The 24,342-nt window shown below is 39.9% G+C and overlaps 2 protein-coding genes across 3 annotated transcripts in view; one reads left to right on the forward strand and one right to left on the reverse strand.

Annotated features, from left to right (window-relative positions):
* IQGAP2 (IQ motif containing GTPase activating protein 2) overlaps window positions 1-24,342 on the forward strand; it is a 101,603-nt gene that overhangs the window by 62,977 nt on the left and 14,284 nt on the right. For both annotated transcript variants that reach the window (XM_062512847.1, XM_062512845.1), the window contains exons 12-23: window positions 1,702-1,865; window positions 10,172-10,262; window positions 14,554-14,715; window positions 15,886-16,028; window positions 16,982-17,152; window positions 19,866-19,949; window positions 20,633-20,704; window positions 20,871-20,940; window positions 21,243-21,451; window positions 22,140-22,289; window positions 23,082-23,245; window positions 23,882-24,106. In XM_062512847.1, the coding sequence (XP_062368831.1) occupies window positions 1,702-1,865; window positions 10,172-10,262; window positions 14,554-14,715; window positions 15,886-16,028; window positions 16,982-17,152; window positions 19,866-19,949; window positions 20,633-20,704; window positions 20,871-20,940; window positions 21,243-21,451; window positions 22,140-22,289; window positions 23,082-23,245; window positions 23,882-24,106 (1,705 nt within the window). The remainder of the gene's footprint in view (window positions 1-1,701; window positions 1,866-10,171; window positions 10,263-14,553; window positions 14,716-15,885; window positions 16,029-16,981; window positions 17,153-19,865; window positions 19,950-20,632; window positions 20,705-20,870; window positions 20,941-21,242; window positions 21,452-22,139; window positions 22,290-23,081; window positions 23,246-23,881; window positions 24,107-24,342) is intronic.
* On the reverse strand, window positions 5,213-8,086 carry F2RL2 (coagulation factor II thrombin receptor like 2). Its single transcript, XM_062512848.1, has 2 exons — window positions 8,029-8,086; window positions 5,213-6,300 (listed from the first exon to the last, which is right to left on the reverse strand). The coding sequence occupies exons 1-2, from the start codon at window positions 8,084-8,086 to the stop codon at window positions 5,213-5,215; spliced, it is 1,146 nt and encodes a 381-aa protein (XP_062368832.1).

Raw genomic sequence — 24,342 nt, forward strand, 5'->3', positions numbered from 1 at the left:
TTCAGTGTTCCATTGAAGTGTGTTTTATTGTGTAAATGACTCCAAGAGATGTTTTTTCACAAAGGAGTCAATAAGAAGTTAGTGCAAGTATCTGTCTTACTCTTGTTTTGAGTGCATTGATTTCCTGACTGAGAGTAGATTCTTATGCCCTCATGTTCTTATGTGAATGGACTTAGAGTTTATTTTTCAAGCTGAATGTAACTGTATTGCCTTGAGAGGGTGGTGTTACATTAAATGTGATAGCTGGTCATTTGGTCTTCAAAAGAGCTAAAGCATGAAATTATTCCACTGCATGTTAAAATTTGAAACTATCAAGTTATGGCAAATTTGTGGGAGCAAGGATATGAGAGGCAGCTTTTTTCAGACTGCCTGCCATTTCAGAAGCGGTCTCAGTGCACATTGAGAGCCTTTGTAAGACTCAGGCTGCTCATGCCCTTCTTGTACTGCCATTAGTGTCAGGCATGCTGCTGTTTTGTGTTGGCAACGGAAATTTTATATTGCAGAATTTCTAAAACTGGCTGGATTATTGCTTCCTAAACCTAGTCCAGTGGTTGTATCCTCCAGTATCCTCACAGTTTGCTTGCCATGTGTGCCCTATGGCAAGGTGGGGTGCAGAGCAGTTTATTTGGCTGGCAGAGCCACTTTTTTGTCTGAACCTCTGCACTTAGTAGGACTTGGAACAGACCTTGCAGTAGCAGTGAAAGTCTTAAGTACCAAAATAGCTGCTCTCTGTGACACTGAACTCTGCCTGGGAATGTTCAGAGAGGGCAGATAGGCAGGGAGAATAGGAATAAGGGAGGCCTCTGTTCCCATAAGCAAGTCCTGTATCTGCATAGTCCTTCTTTTGGATCACCTTGGAAAAACTGCTCATTCCTCAGGCCTTATGATGACCTGGATCTGTGACCTCAGCAGGTGGGTTGTGGTGGGTCTAGAGACCCACCTTATTGAGGGATGATCCACTAGGAGAGGGATGTCATTCCTCACAAGTGATGGTGAAACCCTTGACTGATGCCTTTCTGGGATGGCTTTAGGGACCACAAGCAATGTATTTCAGTACTGTTTAGGGGCAGGAAGAAATTGGTTTGAAGCTGTTGGTCCCAGTCTGAAGAAGATTAGTTAAGATTTTATTAAATACGCTGGGCCTTACTTCCTGACTGAAGGACTGAGTGCAAGTGGTCAGCAATGTCAGTTTGGTTCTTTACAGTGAAATTACAAGAAATGAGGTTAAGTTGGTATGTGATGCTGTAGCTGGGAGTGCAGTATATATGCGTTTGTCCAAATCAGGGTTTCAAGTAATGTGGTCTGAAATCACTCGAAAATAAAACTTTCAGTGCTGTCAGCCAATGTTAAATGTATAAATATGTGACACCCAACTTTTTCTTAAGCTTCCTGTAGGTGTTCTTCCCAGAAAATAGGAAAATCTGTTTTCCTGCTTTTTTCGTCAAAGATAATTATTGATATATCTGAATAAAATTCTTCCTAAAAATCAAAACTATGATAGGAAGAAGAAAAGTTGTATAGCATAATAGCTTCAAATTAATATGAGAACAAAAATAATTTAAAATCAGCTGCTGTTGCTGCCTCTGCTTCTTGTTTCGTGATTTTTCTGTTCTTCATGTTACTGCTTTGTTTGTATGCGATATCGGAAAAGTTGCAACTGTCTTTGATAAGTGCACCTTTAATAACTTTCCTGTTTCTTAGGAATCATTGCAATTGGACACATTAATGAAGCAGTTGACCAAGGAAATCCTGAGAAAACTCTAGAAGCCCTGCTACTGCCCACAGCCAAGCTGCAGGATGTGAGACCAGTAAATGCAAGGCATTATCAGGATGTTCTGCACCATGCCAAAGCACAGAAATGCAAGGTTAGAATTTTTACTCTTGTTCTCTGTGAGAATTGAAATGCCAATTCTTTTCACCTGCTTCTGTGTCCCTGTCCTGGTCCCCCAGTGTGTTTGCATTACCTTAGCCCAGCGAAGTTGTAAATAAGCCAGTGATAGCAAACTGGCGCTAAGTAATTTTGCACTATAACTTATTCTGACAGGCAAAATAGACTAATTCTCAATGTATTAAAATTAAGATATTTTCTGCATATGTCTTACTACTGCTGTAATCTCACTTAGTTTAATTCCTCTAGGTTGCTGTAGCTATTGAAATATATGGGCAGCAACAATACTCACATAGTTACGAATTTGTGTAAGGATACAGGTGCAGGACTGTGCCAGGCAGATAGCAAGAATATAGATGGAAAGTGAGGGTTTTGCCAGAAAGAAGTCACAATTATGGTGTTACTTAACAAATCTCTTTGAAGTATTTTGAGGAGTCAAAATACTTTGCTTATGTGGTTTGGTTGTAGTGGAATTTTATGCATATTATTTTAAAGCTTTATCATGCAATAACAAGCTGATGGTCTTGTACGTGCCTTCAGTTTAAATCTGTCTCAGCAGGATGTTGCTATCTACTTCCCCAAAAGCAGTGGCCTGGTTAGCATTACATCTTAGGGAAGCATAAACAAAGATTAGCCTAGCAGCTTGCAGGATGTGACTGAACACAAGGTTAGCTAAAGCCACTAGCACAGCACTTAAAATATCCAGTGTCTGGAAAACCCAATTAAAATGCACACAGTGTGTCTCTAAGGCAACATGATGAGTTGGGGAAAGTATGTGAACTTTAACTTGTAAAGTATCTTCCAGCATTTGTCACCTTACCTGGGGTACCTGCTGTGAAACCATGTATTTCTGTATTCTGCTGTCAGAACGTTTGAAAGGTGTTGGCACAAGTCAATTTCTCACCAGGGTTCCCAGGTAAGGGCTGGTTTCACTGAGCCCTCAGTGCTGAAAAGCCTTCTCCCTCACCATGTGTGCTGGGGAGGGTTTCATGCATCCTGACTTCATCTGTCCTGGATGGGCTGGGGTCAGTACTTGTGCTCAGTGCAGGTGCTGGCTGTACAGTGCTGTCCCAGGACATGCCATATGGATGTATGCACAGTGAGCCAGGATGTCCCCAAGGCAGAGACCTACAGCCCACAGGTGCCTGCACACAGCAGTCCTACCCTGGCTCACTCCTGCCAGCTGCCCCAGTGCTCCCCAGATACAAACCTAGCACCCACTCCCATCCTGGTGTGAATGTGCTCATAGGAAACAAATGAGTATTTCCAAATTTTGGAACAAAAACTGTGCAATTTCTTTGAAGTCTTCTCATTCTAAGATTTTTGATATTCTTAGAGACTTCTGCTGGCCTTTATCTTCTGAGCTATTTTGATTTTGCACTTCTCTGACAACTATTTAGAGCACCTTCTCTGTGAACCAGGGTGTTGCCCCTGTTTCAGAAGAGAACAAGACACAGTGCTCTCAAAAGAAACACTTAGATGCATACTTGTTCTTTACAATGATCAATCACAGATATGACCATTCTTTAGGTGAAAATATGATTTAGACTGACATTTCCTTAAAAAAATCCAAACACAATTGTAAAGGTAGTGCAATTTCTGAAGTCTATTTTCTACTTTTTCTGATCCCTGCTTATAAATCAGATCTGTTTTACTTTGTGTTTAGCATGTTTTAAGTGTGAGCTGTGGTAAAAGGAAGTATTTGATTTACAAAGATCTGATACTCCTCCCTATAAACTTCCTGCCCCAACATCTGGAAAAACGTGTGTCAAACCTACTTACTTATACTAATCAGCTTGCTATCACTTTCCCGTAGCTGCGGTGATTTGGGGAATCTGCACCCAAATCTGCCAGAACCTATTATAGGTCCTTATCTCAGATCTGACCTATTTGCTCCTTTCTTGAAACTGAAAACGCAAACCTGGAACTTACTTTGTCCTATAAATCTTAAACCACAGCTTTTAACTTTTTTTTAGTTCTGAAAGCCTTTTCAAACCAAATGTACTCAGGTCCCAGTAAAGAGCAACCCTGTGTTAAGGGAGCATATTGTGGATAACTGAAAAGCTAAACAGATGGACCAAATTACTATGTTTGGTTGTAGGGGTTTTTTGTGTGATAAGTACCGAGGTTTTAGTTAGCTTAACATTGTTTGTATTTTCAAGAGTTGTGTAGTATTTGAATTATTTTAGAGTTATCTTTAAAATTTATTCTTTTGCATGTTGAAGGAAGGGCAGGATGAAAACTAACTGAAATTAAGAACCAGAAGAAACAGAAAAAGGGGAGCCTCACCAGGCTGCAAATTCCCTTGAGGCATTTTCCAGTGCAACTTATTTTATTTAAGTTTTTTTTACAATACTGTTATCAAAACAACATAAAACATTTTTATCCCCATTTACATGCTGCAGTTACAAATTCAAGTGACAGCCACTGGGCTAATTTTTTATATAACTTAGTATGTATGTAGGCTTTGAGTTTCTGTAAAGGTAAAAGTTGACCCATTGTTTCACTAACAGTCAATGGCAACTGGTTGCAGTATTTGTAACACGGTAGGTATTTCCTGTGAGGATGTGGAAATAGAGAATCCGACAAAATAGCTTCCCTCTTTTGCTTAGCAAGCAAGAGTAATACATGCCTGGATTCACACTGATAAGGGTTAGCTCCCAGCAATCCCTGTGGGTTAGGGGAGTGCAGGCACTGACAAAGTGGAAGAACAAGTCTCCAGTGCAGAGCTGGTTAAGCAGCCTCATGGGAGAGGTGGCCTTGGAAGAGTCAGGGACTGTATCCACAGCTGTAGATTTACTGTTCTGTGAACCTATTGGGACTCTGTATTTCCATCCAGGGCAGTAATTGCTCTGCACTGCTCCCAGGCTTGTAGAAAGTGCTTTTACTTGTTCCCATTTTTGCTAGGCCAAAAATGTGGTTTTGTATCACTGTTCCTGCAGTGATTGTTGGCTGAGAGCTAATTTGAAGTGTCATGAATTGCCCTAGAAGTGCTGTTTGGATGCTGACTTCACCTCTGATATTTAGAGGCTGTGGTGACTGATACTCTGGCAGCTTCTCCATGGCCAGAGAGTGATCTCAGAAAGAAATGGAGTTGCAGATCTACTTCCCTGAATCTGGGTACACAGGTGTTGCAATACATATAACAAAGTTAAAGAGCCGGAGAAGTGCCATTTTGGAGATATTCCTTGTGTTGAGGGAAGTAAATTTAACTGAGATTGTGTTTTCTAGAACGTTTTACTTGCAGTATAAATGTCACACCTGAGATTTGTTTCTGTCTGTGTTTAAAACTACAAAATCATAATTTCAGTAATAGAAATAAATTCATTTTTCCCTGGATATTTTTACCATTGTTAGATAAGTATTGGACTGGCTTCTAATTTTTGACATCAGAAAATAAAGGAAGGGATCAAGGCAACTGTTTAGACTGCTAAGACATAAAGCAATTAGATAAAAAGAATACAACCCATCTGTGTTGTAATAGTAATAGTTGATGTGATGGATAATAAGGATAATATTGCTTGGCACAAAGCAAATAGCAAAGATGGTAAGAATCAAAAGACAGACTTTAACATACCAGAACCATTCGCGAGTCTTGAGTGTGCGTATAATTGAGACATAGCAGAACATGATGGTCACCAGTGGTATTAAAAACCCAAATACAACTAAGGACACGTAGTAGTAGAACTGGAAGGAAGACACGGTTTCACAGGCGCTGTGCACGTCGTGGCAGGTATAAATGTCCAGTTGCTTCACGTAATAGCTTTGCTGCATGATGGCAAGTGGGAGCATGTACAAGAAGACGATGGCCCAGACAGCAGCACAGGCTGCGATGGCGTAGGCGCGCTTCGGCAGGCTCTTGTAGGTAAAGGGGTGAACGATGGCCACATAGCGGCTGACGCTGATGCACGTGAGCAGCAGAATGGAGCAGTACATGTTGCCGTAAAACACTGCCGTGGCGGTTCGACACATGGTCTCCCCAAATATCCAGTTGTTCCCATTGATGTGGTAAGCTATTTTGAAGGGCAGCATGATGCAGAACAGCAGGTCTGAAACAGCCAAGTTTGTGTAGAGGACGGCAGTGCACACGGAGCGGATCCTGAAGAGTAGCATCCACAAAATGATGGCATTAGATGGTACACCCAAGAAAACAGCACTGAGGTAGACAGCAGGTATTATCTTGGTGCTCAGAGAGCTGGTCAGGTACTCTACCGTGGTGTTGCTCACTTCTGTTAACGTGGAATCATTTGACTTTTTTGAACTGCATTTATTTTCTCGGATATGGATGGTTGTTGTTTCCCCTTCTATGGCATAAGGGGGGATGTAATCATAGTCTCTTGCTGAAATTCCACGAAAAGTTTTGATAAGAGATACTGTTTTAATTGCAGAGCCATTCAGTGAAAATTCTGAAGCTTAGAAATAAAACAAAGTTAAAAGTGCTTGAAAGGACAAACTACTTTATTAACAATATGACTCACCTGCAGGAACAGAAAAAGATAACCAACTCTATACAAAAAAGAAATACAAGTTTAAAAGATTCGGGGACATTTTCCTCTGCTTTAGGTGTTCAAATGTGCAGACAACAGTCTTCATTTATCATTTCATACCAAATCTTGAAAATTTATCATTAATGTAGTGCTAGCTGATCCTTCTGCATTTGAGTGTTTTCAGTAGTCTTTGATGAAAAATATCAGACACTACTGTAATGCTTATGACCAGTGGAAGGTTTTCCCCAGTAGAAGGAATGTTGGTCATACATCATATAAGCAGTCTTTGTTTAGGCTTGATAAAACACCATTACTATCCCTGTCACTTTACATATGAAATGCATGACTACAAAAGATGCAGAAAAGCACTATCTGGTCTAACACAGACTGAAACTTTTAAATTAGAAAACTGAAATTACCATTAGTTTTTTTTGGTCTCACATGTGAAATTATTTTTCAACTTCTCACCAAAGCAAACCAGATCTCTTCAGCTTCTCGTACCTGAGCAAGGGCAGTGTTTTGAGAATTTAAAACAAATTGTGTGGTTTTTTTAAACAAAATGGTTGGGCAGGTATTACGTGTAATTTAGGGAGGTGAATAAAACTTTTCAAGCAGGATGAAAATTTTCAGTGAGTAAATACTGTCAGCATATGGGCAAAAACAGTAATACTGTTGTTAACACCTGTTCCTCAATCTTTAGTAAAGAAATTTGTAAAGACATCGACATTTCCACATGAAGCACAAATGTGTTCAAAATGCTTTTTAAAGCCCTGTGTTGTAAAACAGATTTTGCATAGTAAACAACTGTGTAAGTATTTGTGTCACTTAAATTTTCTTAGCTGCATTTAATGCAAAAATACTGTAAAGCCTGCAACATGCACCATGAAACTGGAATTCAGAAGAAAACTGAAATATGGATGAAAATCTTTGGACTTTTTTTTGCCTCTCCGTATTTGGAGTATTTGGAAATAAGGAAAGCATTTTTATTGATAATGTTCACTGGCAGATTTACTGTAGGATGTTTAAAAATAATAATCAGTAGACTGCATAATTTTTAGTAGTTTTTGGATGGTTACTCCAGAAAACTAGTTTTATCAACTCATTAAGTCAAGCATGGGCTGGTGTGTGTGTGGCTTATATAGCTAGATGTAGGTATAAATACATATACATATGTATATTATATATGTATACCAGCTTTTCAAAATCAGCTTGGCTTGAAAACCGTTTTAATTCTAGAAAGGAAAAAAAAAACCCCCACATTTATTATTTGATCATTTCCTTTAGTTATTCTTATCACAGCAGGCATCTGAGCATTTCCTTCTAATAACGCCATCCGTGAAGTTGTAAAACAAGACACTACAGGTTTAAAATTAACATATTGTTACAAAAATACTAGATAAAAGATGTCCTCAGTAAGTGAAGAGAGTTCCTTTAAATAAAATTCATTATAGAAAATGACTGGAAAAGGTAAGGTGTCACTGAAATGAAAGAATAAAAAAATCTGCTTAAAAGGAGACATCCTGGAGCAGTTTTCTGCAAGTGGTACATGTATGTACAACTGATTTCAAGTTTGCAGCTGGTGGAGCAACAGCATTATGAAAAGGTCCTCATTATTTACTAAAATATGGAATAGATACAGAAAGGAGGACTCACCTGTAGTGTAAAGACTGGAGGTAAGAGAGAGCATTCCAGTGAAAAACAGTATCTGCATTGTAGTGTGTGAAATCCAGCCAGCTGAATGATGGTGCTGGTCTAGTTCATCTTAAGAGGCATTTTGTGGGGGTTTTCTTCTCCTCTGTAAGGGACTAAAGAATGATTGATCTGTCCTCTAGAAGCATCCTGTAAGCGTGAGGTTTATGGTAAGGAGCTAATTTGTTCTTTGTCTACTACAGCAAGAGGGTGTGACGTATCCAAATATGCACACATGACTCAGTTTCAGCCTCAGCCCAACACCGAGATAAAATTACTTTACAGCAGCAATTTAACTCCTGATTTTCCACAAGCCTGAAGCTGATACAATGGGTTCTGCTGGAATTTTTACATACAGGTATTTGGAGCAAAAAGGTGTTTTCTGGAAAAATCAAGGAGCATGTTTAGTAAATCCTCAAGGGTGTAATTCAGAGACCAAAATGTCACATGGCTGAACTCTGTACCCTTCTCCAGGAAGAAGCCAGACTTGCAGAACAGTGTGAGGATCTCAGTTTAGCAAAATATGAAGATGGAAAGAAGCCACACATACAAACATGCCTTAGGAAAACTGCATTATGCTTTGCCTTTTGCCTCCCTACCCGCCCTTCCACAGGCTGCAGCCTCTGAAACCTTCCCCCTATTTTCATTTGCTGTTTTGTTGATCACTTCCTTTTTCTCTGCCTGCCTTTTTTTATTTATTTTTTTTCTTCTTCGTATTTCCTTTTCAATGCCAAATAACAACAGCTTGTTTCAGCAAGCAAAATTAGCCCAAGTATTGGTCTGGCTTCCAGCCTAGTCTCAAGGCTCAGGATAAACTGTACTTGGCTCCAGAGCAGTATTTGTGTCACTTCATGTGTTTAATGTGTAATAGCTGGATACCACATGAGGAGTTTTTTTCAGTTTCTCAATGCTTTTCACAATATTCAGTGACAGATTGTGAATTTATTAAATATTCTCTCACGTGCTAACTCTAACTCTCACTTGGTAGAAAAATAAGCAGTACGTGTCCACTGCCCTGTGATTGTCTGACACCATGTTGTTTATGTATTCTGCTGCTTTGTTTACATATATGATGCAAGCTGAAGGGTGTCTTTAGGGTATTTTACCCTGCTTTCTCTTTGTAGTTTCTGTGGATATCAGATTTATTAGATCTTTGGCCTGAGGTTCAGTGCTTAAGAAGGCATACTCATTGCAAAGCTGCTTCTTTGTCCACGCTGTTTTAGTTTGAATGTGTTTCTAGCATGTTTTTCTCCCTGAAATACTTGTGTGTATATTATCCTAGATCTCTCTCAGTTGATGCATTCCAGCTTTTCTCATCATCAGTCTACTATAGGCCTGGTATTCCTACTTCCTCTTTAGCTTGAATTTCCTACCCACCTACTGGGTTAGATTTTGAATATTATTTTAATGCTGTTTTATCTGGTGAAGTGCTGGTATCACCAGTGAACCTGGGTAGTAGGGTTGGTTAGTGGGGATGCTGAGCCCACTCTACTACACCCTCTATTTTAACTTGGGTTTAGTGTCATGCACTTCAGGCCTGAAAGAAGAGCAGTACCTATTCTACTGTTTAATTACACAAATGCTTGCATGAGCTAAGTCATCATTACTAAACCTGAGCTGTCTTTCTCCTGTTAGTTTTCACTGGTGTTTTCTAATGTAACATGCAGTTAGATATACACAAGGATCCTTTCCAAATAAGGAGTTTTGAAAGAAAGCCAACTTCCTGCAGTCTTCTGCTACTCTCTCCTACTATCACAGGATAATGTGTGATTTTATGTGACTCAGACTACTTTGCCTATTTATCATGGGAATAAAAATGTTTCCATTTTTATTGGTCTTTAGTAGAATGAATTCTATGCCAGCAGTATTGCAAATTCTCCTGTTCTTCTAGACATCAAAACTTCCAGAGCTTTGTATCTGAACAGGATCTTTTTCAAGTCAGTAAATTGAATATGAATGTGTTCCACTGATGATTTTAAACAGTCAAATCCTTTTTGTTTTCAAGGGGGCTTTGCAAAGCAGAGACTGTATACTGGAGCTGTATCAGTATATTGAGACAACTCTTATTTCTCTGTTTTTTCAAGGCTTTTTACTGTTATTTTTCCAGGAATCTCAAGATGAATCAATGCTCTTGTGGCTAGATGAAATACAAAGAGGAATCGATGACAGCAATAACAACATAAAAGAAGCAGCAAACTGTAAGCATTTAGCTGTATCTGAACTGCTTTTGTTGTTCTTGGTCTTGGGAAAGTAAAATTGGTAATTTATATATTCCACTTCAGGGAACATGGAAGCCCTTTAAATTCCTGAAAAGAAATGAATGCATATCCTTTGTCATACTAAAACTAAGATGACTTAAAACTACAGGAGTTGTGTTAGTTCCATCTAAAATGGTAGTCTTTGAAGTGTGGCTAATAATTCAGGATTTGGTTATACAGGTTAACATCACAACCAATCTTTCTAATGTCAGTGAATCTTCATGTAGCTCCTGAAATACAAGAATGAGCAGAGATATGCTGTTCAGGAGCTTATTTTGCTGTATAGAAGACTGAAATCTTTATGCATATTGTAAGGGCAAATTTTTATGTTTATAACTCTGCTTATTTATATTTCTTTATATTGCCTTTTATGGAGTGCTGACAGATAAAAATCAGGAACATATTAGCTTTCCAAGCACTGTACAATAAGGCATACTAGGTTTTTTTGAAAAGCATGTGCTCTTCCAATCCATAATGAAGGGGAAACCTGTAGGAAAAATGTTGAGGCTTAATCTGTCAGAATGCTGTGTACTGAATGAACTCAACACCTTTTGTCAAAGCTTTGGTTGAATATATTAATTTTAGAAAACTGTTCATAATAGATAATAAAGTTTGGCAAGTAATGTAGAAGCAAGCACTGCTGGGCTTATGGGGCATGCTGGAGAGCACAGTGATGTGATTGCCTGTTCCAGCCCAGGGCTGGCCCAGCTCAGCTCAGACAAGGCACTGGATATTGGTCAGCCTTCTGCTTCACTTGGCTTTGGGTGAGTCAGTGTCGCCTTTTGTGGCACCTTAGGAGCTTGTGAATGCAAGTCCTGAAGCCGGTGCATTCCTGCAGTGCTGTGCTCAGCCATCCCTGCTGCTGGGAGCCCACAGGCACGTCAGGAGTTACTGCTTGGGAAGTTGTGGGTGGAAGAGGACACGGCTGGCCATTACAAATAGCTATTCCTGCTACAGGAACTTTGCGTTTTGTGTTAGTACTACTTTAGAATTAATCCAAACAACTAAATATCTTCTTCATGCAACAAGGCAGATACACTGAAGATAGCTGAAGTATTTTTGTAGGTCACGCATCCAGAGAAAGCACTGGGCTTGTGTTTTCTGAGATAGGATCAGATACACATTGTCTTGACCAAACTTTTGTACTGAGGAGTGCCGATACCGTTTTTGTTAAGAAAAACCTGCTTCCCATGAATGCTACCCAGAGCCATGAGGAAACATGAGCACAGAGAAGGGAAGGAAAAGTGTAGTTTATAAACAGATTTGAGTTAAACCTAAAGAGCAACTTGAAAGCGCCCTCATTTGTGTTCACTGGTGTAAAAGCACTAAGAATATGTATCACAGGCAGCCTGCAGAAACTAGGAGAGCATAATTCATACAGCAGTACCATACAATATTGCTAATGGTAAACCACTGGTCTTCCTACTACCTAGCTGTTAAAATCTTTTCTTATAATCTGTGTTGGTAGTAAATGCACAACTTTTCATAATCAAGGATGCTCAATGGAATTGTTTTAACATTTCACTTTTAGGGAAAAAATACTAATCTTGTGTTCTCTGCCCTGTGGGTTGAAAACAAGCACTGTCAGCACAGCACATTCTTAGAGAGATCTAAGGTTTTGCTGTTAAAACCAGAGATTTAACATTTCCCCATGGCACAGAACCTGATACCTCCTATAGCTAACACATCCTGTCTCAGGAAGTTTGTCTGTTGTGCTCACGTAGTCTGAACTTTAAGTTCAGCTTGATCACAACTTGGAAAGGAACTTTTATTTGATCTATCACACAGGCACTATTTTTGAAAAGCAAACAACTCTTAAAACTTCTGCGAATAGTCAAAGATGTATTTTTCAGTTTAAAAAGTGATTTTGAGATTGATGCAGTAATGGGAGTAAAATAAGAAAAGATACTGGCAGTGGTACTGAAACAGTCTTGATCGCTTCCAAACGAACTTGCATGCCTTATATAAATACTAAATGGTACAGTATTAAAATTCTGAAAGGCTTTTGCAGTCTTCCCTGTCAGTAAAGGACTCTATATCTTGTACCTTTATTTAGGAAGAAGTGTTCAGTCAGTGCTGGTGCACTTCCTAACTCGTTGTGGTGCTAGCTGTGTGTTTTGCATCACTTTGCTTCACTTCTTGAATGAGTTCAACCATTGTGCTTCTTATCTAAGTGGAGGACAAAAAGAGGTCGGCCAAGTATCAGCTGTATAGCCTTCAGGACTAGATTTGAATGCTGACTTCAGTGTTGCACAGGAAGAGCCTTTCAAAGCAGGAAGTCTGTGTGTCCTGAGAGAGTCCAAGTTATAGGAAAAAGCTGATCTTTGGCCCTGTTGAGAGTTCAGGCTTATCACACCAGACAACTGTGGCTTTGTATATCACAGCTGTTTAAAAGGGAGGATGGGTGTGGAAAAGAGCCCTTTGCAGTGTAGATATGGTACTGGCATCCCAACTGCTAGAGAAGCAAACTGGAGCTGACAGTTTTCTGGCAGTTGAAGATGGCTAATCCCCAGTTATCTTAAGATTTTTCAGGGTCCAAATGCTCTTTCTCTGCAGCAACAGCCAGAGTATTAATTGCTAGCACTTAAAATGAAAGGAATAATTTCTGCTAAGTTGAGTTTTTCCCCAAGAAATATTTTTATTATATTTTCTTTTGAAAATATAGGCATAATTAATTAAAAGATGAGGAAAAGCCAGATGACAGTGGACCTACATAAGTGAATCTTAGCTCATATTTTCTTTTGTCTTTGTAAAAATATCCTCCAGCACCCTTAATTACATGATGAAAAGGGAGGAAGGAAAGCATTCAAATACTGCTGAGCTGATGAGGCACATAGGGCTGTGTATGAGTTTGGGGCCAGCAGCAGCCATCTGTAATGTGTGGCTTCCCAGTTTTTCCTGCTTCTCTGCTGCTGAGGCTAGATGCCTGGATATCACAGTACCACAGCAATGGTAGAAAGACATCTCCAGTACACGTGTGTGCTGGGCAGAGGTCTGTTTCAAAGCACAGAAAACTATCAGAGTGCTATCTGACAGAAATCCAGACAGTGGTGGTATTGCTCATCTGCTTCATTTCTCATCTGGCTGACAATGTATTTTTGGTTGGTCTGTTACTGCCTAGCCAAAGCTACCCATTCCACCTCAGTCAAACTAACAACAAACTATTTCTATTACCAAAATCCTTTCCTGCTTGCTCAGTCTCATGGAATGACTCCTGTACATGGGCTTCTGATACTGGACACATTTTAGGGCAGCTCTCTGTATGCAGGGTGGGTGCAGGGACCTCCTTTATACTGATGTGGATAGACACAGGATCAGGGAAAGTGTTTGGTGCTGCAGCATGAAGTTCAGCTGTGGGGTGCAAAGGTAGCCAGATTCCCTCAAGCTGGGATGTAATGTGGATGTTCTAGCTCTATTCACTTGTTCCTCTGTGCATGGATCATGAATTTAGGTGTGAAGGAACACCTTTTAAGACCAGAGCAGCCATTTCTAAAGCAGCCTAAACATCTAGTGGGTAAGGTACCTTTGAAGTGGCATATGCTTCCACGTGTATGCTGCCAGGTGTGGTGGAATATGTTCCCTCAGTGATGGTAGGATCTGCATGAGGAAGTCCTGAATTAGAGTATGTGTAATGCCATATAACATCAAAGTTTGCACATGCTTCACAGCATCACCTCTCAGGGTGCTTCTATATGCCCTGGAAGCATTTCTGGCAAATTCAAGAGCATGAATTAACTTTAAACAAGTTTCTGAGGAGGTGAGTTCAAGAAAGGGTTGCTTCAGGATGCTGACTAGTTTGGTGCAAGAATTTACTTAAGGCAATCAGTTTTAATTCCCATTTTGTACGGTAGAAATGAATTTCAGTGTTTACAGCTTGTAATCAAATTACTTCATGTACCTCTAGAAGGCTCCCAGGTGATCAGCAGATGATGGCCTGTCTGTTAGGACAGGCTGGGTGTGTGGGTACTTGCCATCCTGAACCTCTGCCCTACTGTCACCTGGTATGTCACTTGGTGGGGAGCAGCTAAGTCCTCAGACTGCCAAAATAGTTGTCCTTACAACTATTGCAATGAAGGGGGCTTAAAATGGGTAAAGCACTGAATTGCTGTGTATGTCATGTTGTCTGTGTGGGCCAGCATTAGAAGTCCATTTTCAAAGTTTCTGGAGACTAGAGTTATGGGTACATGGAGTATAAGACACTTCATTTTTCTATGTTGTTATTTTACCCTAGTGGCTGTTGGAATATCAATGATTAACAAGAGTTTGGAGAAAGGTGATTCACAGCCAATCCTGATGATACTACAGTCAAGGTTTGGATTACGAGTCATTCCTGAATGTACTGAAGCCTACTTCAGGAACCTCTCTGAGGCCAAGAACATGAAAACTACAGAAGGTAAAAAAACTTCCTAAACAGGACAGTTCCACATGTCCATATCACTGAGGCAACCAGAAAGCTGGAACAGGAAGTTTACCTAAAACCACTGTAAATTGAGGGAGGCATCTTCTGCTTCAAAATTTTTTGATGAATGTTATACTTTTCCAAGTGCATTTTACATGATGTTGTACTGTTGCACACAATACGGACCACAGTACATGCTGAGAAGCAAGTCTAGTGATGACCAGAGTCTAGGTGAGACTTTCTAGAATCTCAAACATGCCTCTGAGTGAATTTAGGGCTTCTTCTCTGTGACTGTGAATAGACTAGTCCATTCTCTTAGAAAGCCGTATTACTTGCTGACAATTTTTTTCATATTAGCAGATACAGAGAGGCACACATCAGTCTTACAGATTGCTGTGAAAGATCAAGCCAATATCTAACAGTGTTCACAGCCCAATTATGGTCCCTGTGCATTGCCAGAGCAGCAATTACCAGCAAAAGCTGGGGCTAGAATCTGTTCTTAGCAGATGATGGGATGTTTTATGTTAGAGCTGCAAAAACTGGTCATAACTAACAGCAGCCAAGGTTAGCTAATGGTTACCAAAAAAATTACTGTCAGTGTAGTACCTGTTCTTGCGGTAGATGGGCTTGTTTCACTTTGCAACATGACTATTTTGAAGGCCTTAATAGTTTTATCTTGGGGCCTTTGGCCCATAAGGAAATGAGGTTTTTCCTGCCTGTCAGGATGCAGACCAAAGCAATAAACAAGAAAATGATGTGGATATAGGAAATGTTGTGTATGAGGTAAGAGTCAGTAAGTCCAGAATTCAGGCAGAAGATATGGAAAACATTTTTTTTATAAATACAGTCTTTCACTTATGAGTGATGATGTAAGATGGAGGACACACAGTTTCAGAGCACTAACTTGGCACCTTAGGGTTTGGAGAGGCTAGCAGTGGATCTGTTTCACTTGACCTTATCACCATTTTGTTCTAGAGGAATGACCCCCATGCACCTAGCAGGGTATTTTGAAAATCCTTACTGCAAAAAGGCCCAAGATACACAGAGATTTTGTGTGTCAAAAGTCTTCAAAGCATGTACAGGGAGGGGAAATGAGTAGGGAGAGCTGTTATTTTTCAGTGCAACAGGACACAAATCTGTACTAATGGTATGAACTGCTTTTAGGTTCTAGTGAAAGTCCATGGATTAAACTTGTAATGAAAGCCATGTATGATTACTACTACAACGTGGAAACTGAGGAAGGTACCTGTGTTGCCCCAAAAGGAGTGGTACCAAAAACGTCATGGTTAACTGGTGAAGAAATCCAGGTAGGTGGTTAAAACATTGGCTTTTATTGAAAAAAGCAACATAAAGATTTGAGAGAGTGTGAGACGTGAGAATATCAAGAGGCTGTGGTAGGTGAAACTGAAGGTCACTTTATCAGTATCTGCTTCTGACAAGAGTAGCAACTTAAGTCTAAGCAGGCAATGATAGCACATCCTCCTGCCTAGTGTCTGGCAATGATTTAGGGATTTCCTTACTGGAAGTTACAGCATTTCTTCTAATGTCCATCAGCAGACAACAATGGAGGAAATTCTGACTGCTTCCATATCTTTCTGTATTTTATAGGACTTTGCATTGACTTATTACAAATAATTTTATTATGTGTTTATAAGCAGGTGGAACCATCATTTTCTGTTTAAATCTAATCCTCTGGCAGTATTTTTGTATCTCCAGATTAAAGTGTGCTATGTGCTATTTTAGCTCCCTTGCCATAGAGGTTTTGTGCTAGTGTGAAACAACTTTCAAGGAAATCAGATCACACAAGCCTCTGAGTAATTTGTTCTTTTATTATTCTGATACAATTTATCTAAGTTACAGGCTTACTACTCTACACAAAGGTCAGTGTAAGTCCTGAAATTCTGAATGCAGCAGTACTTGAATGTCCTTCTCAACAGAGAACTTACTGATTCTGTTAGTATTTCTAGATGTCTGAGTGGTACAAGACACTTCGGAATGTTGGAAGTGCTATTGTAGAAAAGAATACTGTCTTAAAAGACCATACCCACTTGATTAACTGAAACTTGAAAGTAGTTCAGTAACCAGTTGTGTAGGGTTCAGCACTAACAATGTAGTTCTTTCTTCTTACTGATTAAAATGTACGGGTAAATCAGAGGGACTTGGATTAGGTGAATATGAATGGCAGAGATGGAGAGAATGCAGTCCAAATTCCAGGATGGTTTTGTCTTTTAAATGACCTTTTTCCATCATCTCTTAACAGAACATTGCTGGGCAAGTTACAGCAGATTACAATCGAGAGCAGCTGTGGCTTGCTAATGAAAATCTGATTATTGGGCTGCAAGCTCGAGCAAGGGGATTCTTAGTCAGAAAAAACTATCAGGAGAGAAAAGTCTATCTTCAAAATCAGGAACCATCTGCCATCAAAATACAGGTATTGTTCTAGAACAAGAAGGTAATGTGGCTTGGGCAGCTTTTTGCATGTAACCAGTGACATGACTGATTACTTCCACTGCTACAATTCTCAAACAGATCTGTCTCCCTGTTTTCAGCAGCAGCAGTTTGAAATCTTGCATTTGCAAGTATATGTGATTTCACATAGCGAATATCCAATTTTAAAAGAATCTATCATATCTACCTCCAGTGTAAGTTAGTTGGGGAAAGCTCATTAATGCACAGCCCTGGCTTTGTTCTAACATGCTCAGATTTTTTGTGGTGTGCCTAACTATGCACAGTACAAGACCAGAAGATATTTGTTAATTATCGAAGCAAAAATTCTTTGGTGAAGCATGACTTAAGAAACACATTCCTTACTAGACTATCCCTAGTTGGAAGTGGTTTGTCTCTGCTCCATGAAGTCATAGCTGAACAGGGAGTGGCAGCTGCCTTGGTGTTCTTTGGCAGTATTTCTTGGATATTTCCAGTTTGCTGAACTCCAAAAGGTGTACAAAGGAAATGTTCTGCTGAGGGTGCAAACACTGACAGAGGCATGCACACTGGTTTTAAATAGTGAAATATCCAGCTCCTATTAGGAGCAATTTATTCTACCACCCACTCACAAAAGGAAAAAAAAAAAGAAAAAATTCACAAATTATTATTTTTTTAATCTACAGGAGCTATATTTAGCAGTTCATTATGATGAATAGCTTTACCACTAGTAGTTATTTGGATTGACTTTTCCAGCATGGTGTCCTAGCCCAGTAAAGAATTGTACTTTGAAAAATACAAAGTTACTATGAATAGGTTCAAAATATGGAGACATAAGTAAAGTTGTTCTGTTTTCTTTCTGTTGGCATTGAAGTAGAAATTACTTGTGGAAAGACAACAAATAGAAGATAAGGCTGGTGTCACTGGCTGATAGACATGACAGGCAAAAGCAGCAGTAAAAGTATCTGTTATCCCTGTCACTGCGTTCCTTGACAAGTGTTTGTTTCTGAGCTAGCAAGCGAAGAGTCAGCTGAAGGAATTAACTTGGAAAAGAGGCCAGGGCAAGAACAACGTGGGTCCTAATAGGGAAGGGACAACTTCTGGACACAACAGAGTGACAGAATGGGAAGGGCTGGTAGACACCACAGCATGTCATCTGGTCCAACCTCACGTTTCAAGCAGGGGTGTCCCAGAGCACATGGCACAGGATTTAATCTAGATGGTTCTGGAATATCCCCAAAGGCTCCAGAAATTCTCAGGTCAATCTGTTCCAGGGCATGGTCACCCGCACAGTAAAGAAGTTTTTCCCACATATTCAGATGGAACTTCTTGTGCATCAGTGTCTGCCCCTTGCCTCTTGTCCTTTTTGCTCAGGACTACTGAGAAGAGCCTGATCCACCCTCTTGATACCCTCCCTTCAGATACTGATGGGGTCCCCTCTCAGTCATCTCTTCTTGAGGCTGAACAGGCCCAGCTTCCTCTGCCTTCCCTTGTAAGGGAGATTCTCCAGACCCCTCAATATCTTTGTAGCCTCTGCTGCCCCACTCCAGGAGCTCCATGTCTCCGCTGTCCTGAGGAGCCCAGAACTGGACACAGCACTCCAGGTGAGGCCTCACCAGAGCTGAATAGAGGGGCAGGATCACCTTCCTTCACCTGCTGGCAATGCTCTTCCAAATGCCCCCCAGATTCCATTGTCCTTCTTGGCCACCAGGACACGCTGCTGGCTCATAGACAGCTTGCTGTGCACCAGGACCCCCAGGTCCTTCTCTGCAGAGCTGCTCCCCAGCAGTCAGCCCCAGGTTGTGCTGGTGCCTGGGGTTGGTCCTCCCCAGGTGCAGGACCCTGCCCTTGCCTTTGCTGAATATCACAGGTTTCTTCTTTGTCCATCTCTCCAACCTACCGAGGTCCTTCTGAAGGGATGCACAGCACTCTGGGGTATCAGCTACTCTGCCCGGCTTTGTGTCCTCTGAATTTGCTGAGCAGGCATCTGCCCCTTCGTGCAAGTCATGGATGAATAAATTAAACAGTACAGCCTTGAACCTGGAGGGACAGCACTAGGGACAGGCCTCCCCCTAGACACTGTGCCACTGATTTTGACCCTCTGGGATCTGCTGTTCAGCCAGTTCTCTACTCACTGTCCACTCATCCAGCCCACATCACTGAGTTTGTTTATGAGGATGTTGTTAAGAGGTTGTTGAAATCCTTACTGGCATCAAGTAGAGAAAACCTGCTACTCTCCCCTTACCCTTGCATGCTTACTTTAGCAAACCCATGGTAGCTATTCCTACCTGATCATCATCTTGTTATCCATGTGGACAGAGATGGTCTCCAGATTGAGGCACTCCGTTGCTGGTCCAGGGATGGGAGATAAGGCTAAGTAATAGGCAAGAGCTGGAAGTCATTTATGTGGGATGAAGCCAGTGACTGGGATGCTAAGGATGTAGGTGTACTGGTGATAAGAGTAAGGATGAATTCAGGAGGGTGAAGGAAATAGCACTAGACAATAAAGTGTGCTGAGATTGGTAAAAATTAACATGAAATGTATAAGGGAACCCTAAAAAATAGAGACAAGCTTACTTATAACTTATGTTATCCCTATCACAATGGCAGATTTTTTTCTCTACATGATAAACACTGTTAATGATTTTAGTGTATTACATAGAATTAATAAATATCAGTTTCTTATTAGAGATAATGGTCTCCTGCCTTCTCTAAAATAGGCTTTCTGGAAAGGATTCAAACAAAGGAAAAGCTATGTTGACAGATTAAAGGTGCTTCAAGGCAATGTTGCTGCTATTGTTAAGGTAAGAACACCCAATGTTTTGGGGGCCAAATATGTTTTATCCCTTGACGTAGTCCATCACCAGCTGGGAATCAGAGACTTACGAGCACAGGCTGGAGGTTTTCCAGAAATTTACATGGCATTGAAAGGTGTTTAATTGATAGCTTAAGCAAATTGCTTCTTGAAAGCTCTGTTTCACTTCCAACTGGCTTTGCAGAACTTTAGGGACTCTTGAAAGAGATTTCCTTACATTTCTCTTTCCAAAGCTAAACTAGAAAACATTTGGGATGACAGTGTTTTATTTACTTAAAAGTTGTCAAATTGCTCTCTCTGAAAGAAAAGCACTCACTTTTCTAAGATGTTAATGGGACTATTATGTCACAATTGGATTGTAGATCACAGATGGAATATTATTACAGGATCTCCTGTTTTTGAGGGAGACTGGTTTAGAATTGAGACCTGACACCTCAAGGTAGAAATTATTTCCAAAGATAATGTCAGACACAGATGGTAGAAACTTTAAGTCAGCTTGATTTAGTGGATTAGTGGGAATAGACCAGCAGGAGCCTGGTGATACAGTCATCTATGGCCCTGAGCACACGAGAACAGCATACCTGCGGAAGTAGACATTCAAAGGTAAATTTAAAACACATACACGAAAGTTTGTGCAGTGTCCCTTTTTAAAAAATTATATTTAATTTTCAGATTCAGTCATGGGTCAAAATGTGGCTAGCAAGGAGAGCATACAGGAAACGCCTACAGTATTTCAAGGACCATGTAAGTAACTTTTCTCCATTTTGAACGTGAAATATTCAAGTATGGTAGTACGACTACAGCAGCAGTTTTGGGAAACAGGAAAGAGGGTGCAAATTTTGCAGTATGTTTCTAAGCAGAAGTGTGTCTGTCACAACTAATTCTTTTGCCTAATCTTGATCTCTTTCAGAATGACCAAATTGTGAAGATACAAGCATTTCTTAGAGCAAACAAGGCCAGGGAGGACTACAGAACACTAAGTAAGTAGTAACAGGTGAAAATTGTATGTCTGGGGACAAGTATGTTACTTTGTTCAATCAGTGTTTTTTAAAAGTTTCACGTGAGATTTTTCAGTTTCTTATTTAACTTTAAAAGTGGGTGCAAGTGTTTGCAATACAATTGTTCTGCAGCTGGAATTATTTTGCATAGCTGTACTTTAAAAGTGTGCCAAAAATATTAACTGGCATAAACTTCAAATTTTCTGCATAGTGATCCATTTCCTGAGGGCTTTAGTGGAGTTCAGTATTATGTCAAGTAACAAGCCTATTTTCTTCAACTGCAGTTGGTGCTGAAAATCCACCCTTGACTGTTCTGCGCAAATTTGCCTACCTCTTGGACCAAAGTGACTTAGACTTTCAAGAAGAACTGGAAGTAACAAGGTTAAGGGAAGAAGTGGTTACAAAAATTCGATCCAATCAGCAGCTGGAGAAGGATTTGAACTTAATGGATATAAAGATTGGATTGCTGGTGAAAAACAGAATCACTCTTCAGGTCAGCAGGCTCTGTTCAGGCTCCCTTGGTAGCAAGCACTGAGCACTTCCCCATGTTGAAGGAACTCAGGATTACACAATCACAGCTGAGTCTGGAAGGGATCTCTGGAGGTCATCTGGCCCAAACCCACTACACAAGCAGGGCCACCCAGAACAGACTGCCGACAACCGTGTCCAGATGGCTGATTATCTCCAACAATGGAGACTCCACAGTCTGAGCAACCTGTGCTAGTGCTCAGTCACCCTCAATTAGTCAAAATATTTCTGGTAAATTAAGCACTGTCTTTGCATGTTTCTGCCTTGCATTAGATATTGTTCTGTTGTCCTGAGCTGTATGTCACTGTGTTTTGCTAGTTGTGGACAACAGTAATTACTTGGCAGATTTAAAGCAATTTACTTCTTTTATGTGTTAGAATAGACTTCTGATCATATTAACAGTTTGTTCAATGTTAATTAATAATTAATTAGTCTGTCTAGGAGATCAGGCCCCATACAATCATTGTTGGCAAACCATACTGGTGAAAGATAAAGATGTTAAAAAACTGGGTAGTGAATAAAGCAGCAGAATTTACAAAGTAGCTAGTTAATGCACTTGGGGTAATAGCGCATTTAACATGGTTGGGAAAGTGTTCATTTTCCAGTCCGTCTGTTTTGTGAATATATAATCCAGATTTCTTATCTTCCTGCAGGATGTGGTACTGCACAGTAAGAAACTTAACAAAAAGAGCAAAAGTCAACTGGAGGAGATGGTTATGGTTGACAAACAGGGCATCAAAGGTTTGAGTAAGGGGAGAAGAAAAAAATTGGAGGCTTATCAGCACTTATTCTACCTTCTACAGGTAAATTTTAATGCAAAAATTAACATGGCAGGAAATTTTTGAAGGAAAAACTAGAAATATTTTGTACTGCTTATTTTGTTTTAATGACTGTAGTAGTGATTATGAAAATACTTCCAAATAACATGTAGACTGCAGCAGACACTATGGTCAATTTCTAATACCTTCTCTAACTGAGAAAAGCTTTGTTGTTTTTAAAGTGTGCAGCAAATATGGCTGGTTTTTTACTTGAGTATACTTTACTCTATACTGAACATTTCTTTTCTGTCTGAGGAGAAATGTTTACCTCCATACAGTCCACGTAAGTTACTGTCACTAGTAGCATACATTATGTGTGGTAGAAGGGGAGTGGTCTGCAATATATATATGATGTATCTGTTCTTGTGCTTTTTTTTATCTCACCTCACTGACATATTTCTAGAAGAATTTTAGATCCTCCCAGGGCAGACAACCTCCAAAGTAGACATGGAGTATGCAAAGTTTTCTTGGTAGATAGCTATTGTCATATGGCAAATTCTAGTTGCCATCAGATACATAGACAAGATGCAGAGAGGCACTATCCGGAGACTGCAAATAAAATACTTAATAGAGCTTCTCACAGACTGTGCAGTATTTTGTGTTTTATGCACTAGGATTTGGAGAAAAGTAAAACCTGCAGGGAAAAGTGACATATATTTAAGTCAACATAACTGCTTTAGGAATGAACAAATGTAGAGAGCTGCACTCCAAGTGGGGGCAATTTGTCCTGGACAATCATATGCAAGTATTTTTTTTTTTTTTTTTTTTGCTTTGTAGACTAATCCCACATATCTGGCAAAGCTGATTTTCCAGATGCCACAAAACAAATCAACAAAGTTTATGGATACAGTCATCTTCACTCTATACAACTATGCCTCCAATCAACGGGAAGAATACCTGCTTCTCAAACTCTTCAAAACTGCTCTAGAAGAGGAGATAAAGTATGTGCAATCACAGACAGTTTTTAGCTAGTTTGTGTTTTAGACAGTTCAATGAATGCTTAGTGCTTAAAGGAAACTGGTGGTTAATCTTGAAACTACCATAAAATTACATACATAATTTTATGACGAGATAACTTTGTTTTCTGGGTGTTACTCTTAAACTCAAGTAATTGCTGATTCAGGAAAAAAATAATTTTTCTATGGCAGACCATACTCCTCTGTGAAAAAATGGCTTGTAAAAAGATGCTAGAGCTTCTTGATTTGTACTTGAGTATGTAAGGGTGGAGAAAGTAATCTCTTTCTTTATGTAATCTTATATAAGTGAAGATTGGTAGCTTATCCTGAAATAAGAAAATGGTATTTTATGCCCTTAACAGATACTGTCTGAAAAGGTATTTGGGCCTGAATCAGGTATAAATTAGCTGCCATGGACTATGCTATGTTCTGGAACATTACTATAACACACACAGAATTCAGATGGTAGTCTCTGTGTCACCCTGTTTTATATAAAAGCCTTAAGAAATAGACTATATAAAGAGGTTTCAACATAGAAATAAATAGGGCTGTTTTAAAAGTGTAGCGTTTGAAAACATGGATAACTGCATATATGTCAGAACTCTTCTGTTCCTGCTGCAGCTCTAAGGTAGACCAGATTCAGGATATTGTTACTGGAAACCCCACTGTCATTAAGATGGTTGTCAGCTTCAATCGAAGTGCTCGTGGACAGAACACCCTGCGCCAGCTCCTGGCCCCAGTGGTGAAGGAAATCATGGATGACAAATCTCTCATAATCAACACTAGTCCTGTGGATGTTTACAAGGCATGGGTAAACCAGCTAGAAATGCAGACTGGTGAGGCCAGGTGAGTGAGGAAGCTGGATATATTGTACCATACACATGAGGAATCCCTCAGTTCTGCTTTCCCATTCTTCCTCTGACAAACTGTACTGCACTTATGCCCCTTGTCAAGTCTTCCTCCGGAAGAGAGATTTTGGGGAAAGATGCTTGACAAACAGGCACTTGAACTTCTTCTGAACAACAAAAGGATCACTTTCATTGGCATGACCTTTCAAAGTCCATTACTTAACCTTTATATGG

This window comes from Cinclus cinclus, chromosome Z, assembly GCF_963662255.1.
Source record: "Cinclus cinclus chromosome Z, bCinCin1.1, whole genome shotgun sequence".
Taxonomy (NCBI): Eukaryota; Metazoa; Chordata; class Aves; order Passeriformes; family Cinclidae; genus Cinclus; species Cinclus cinclus.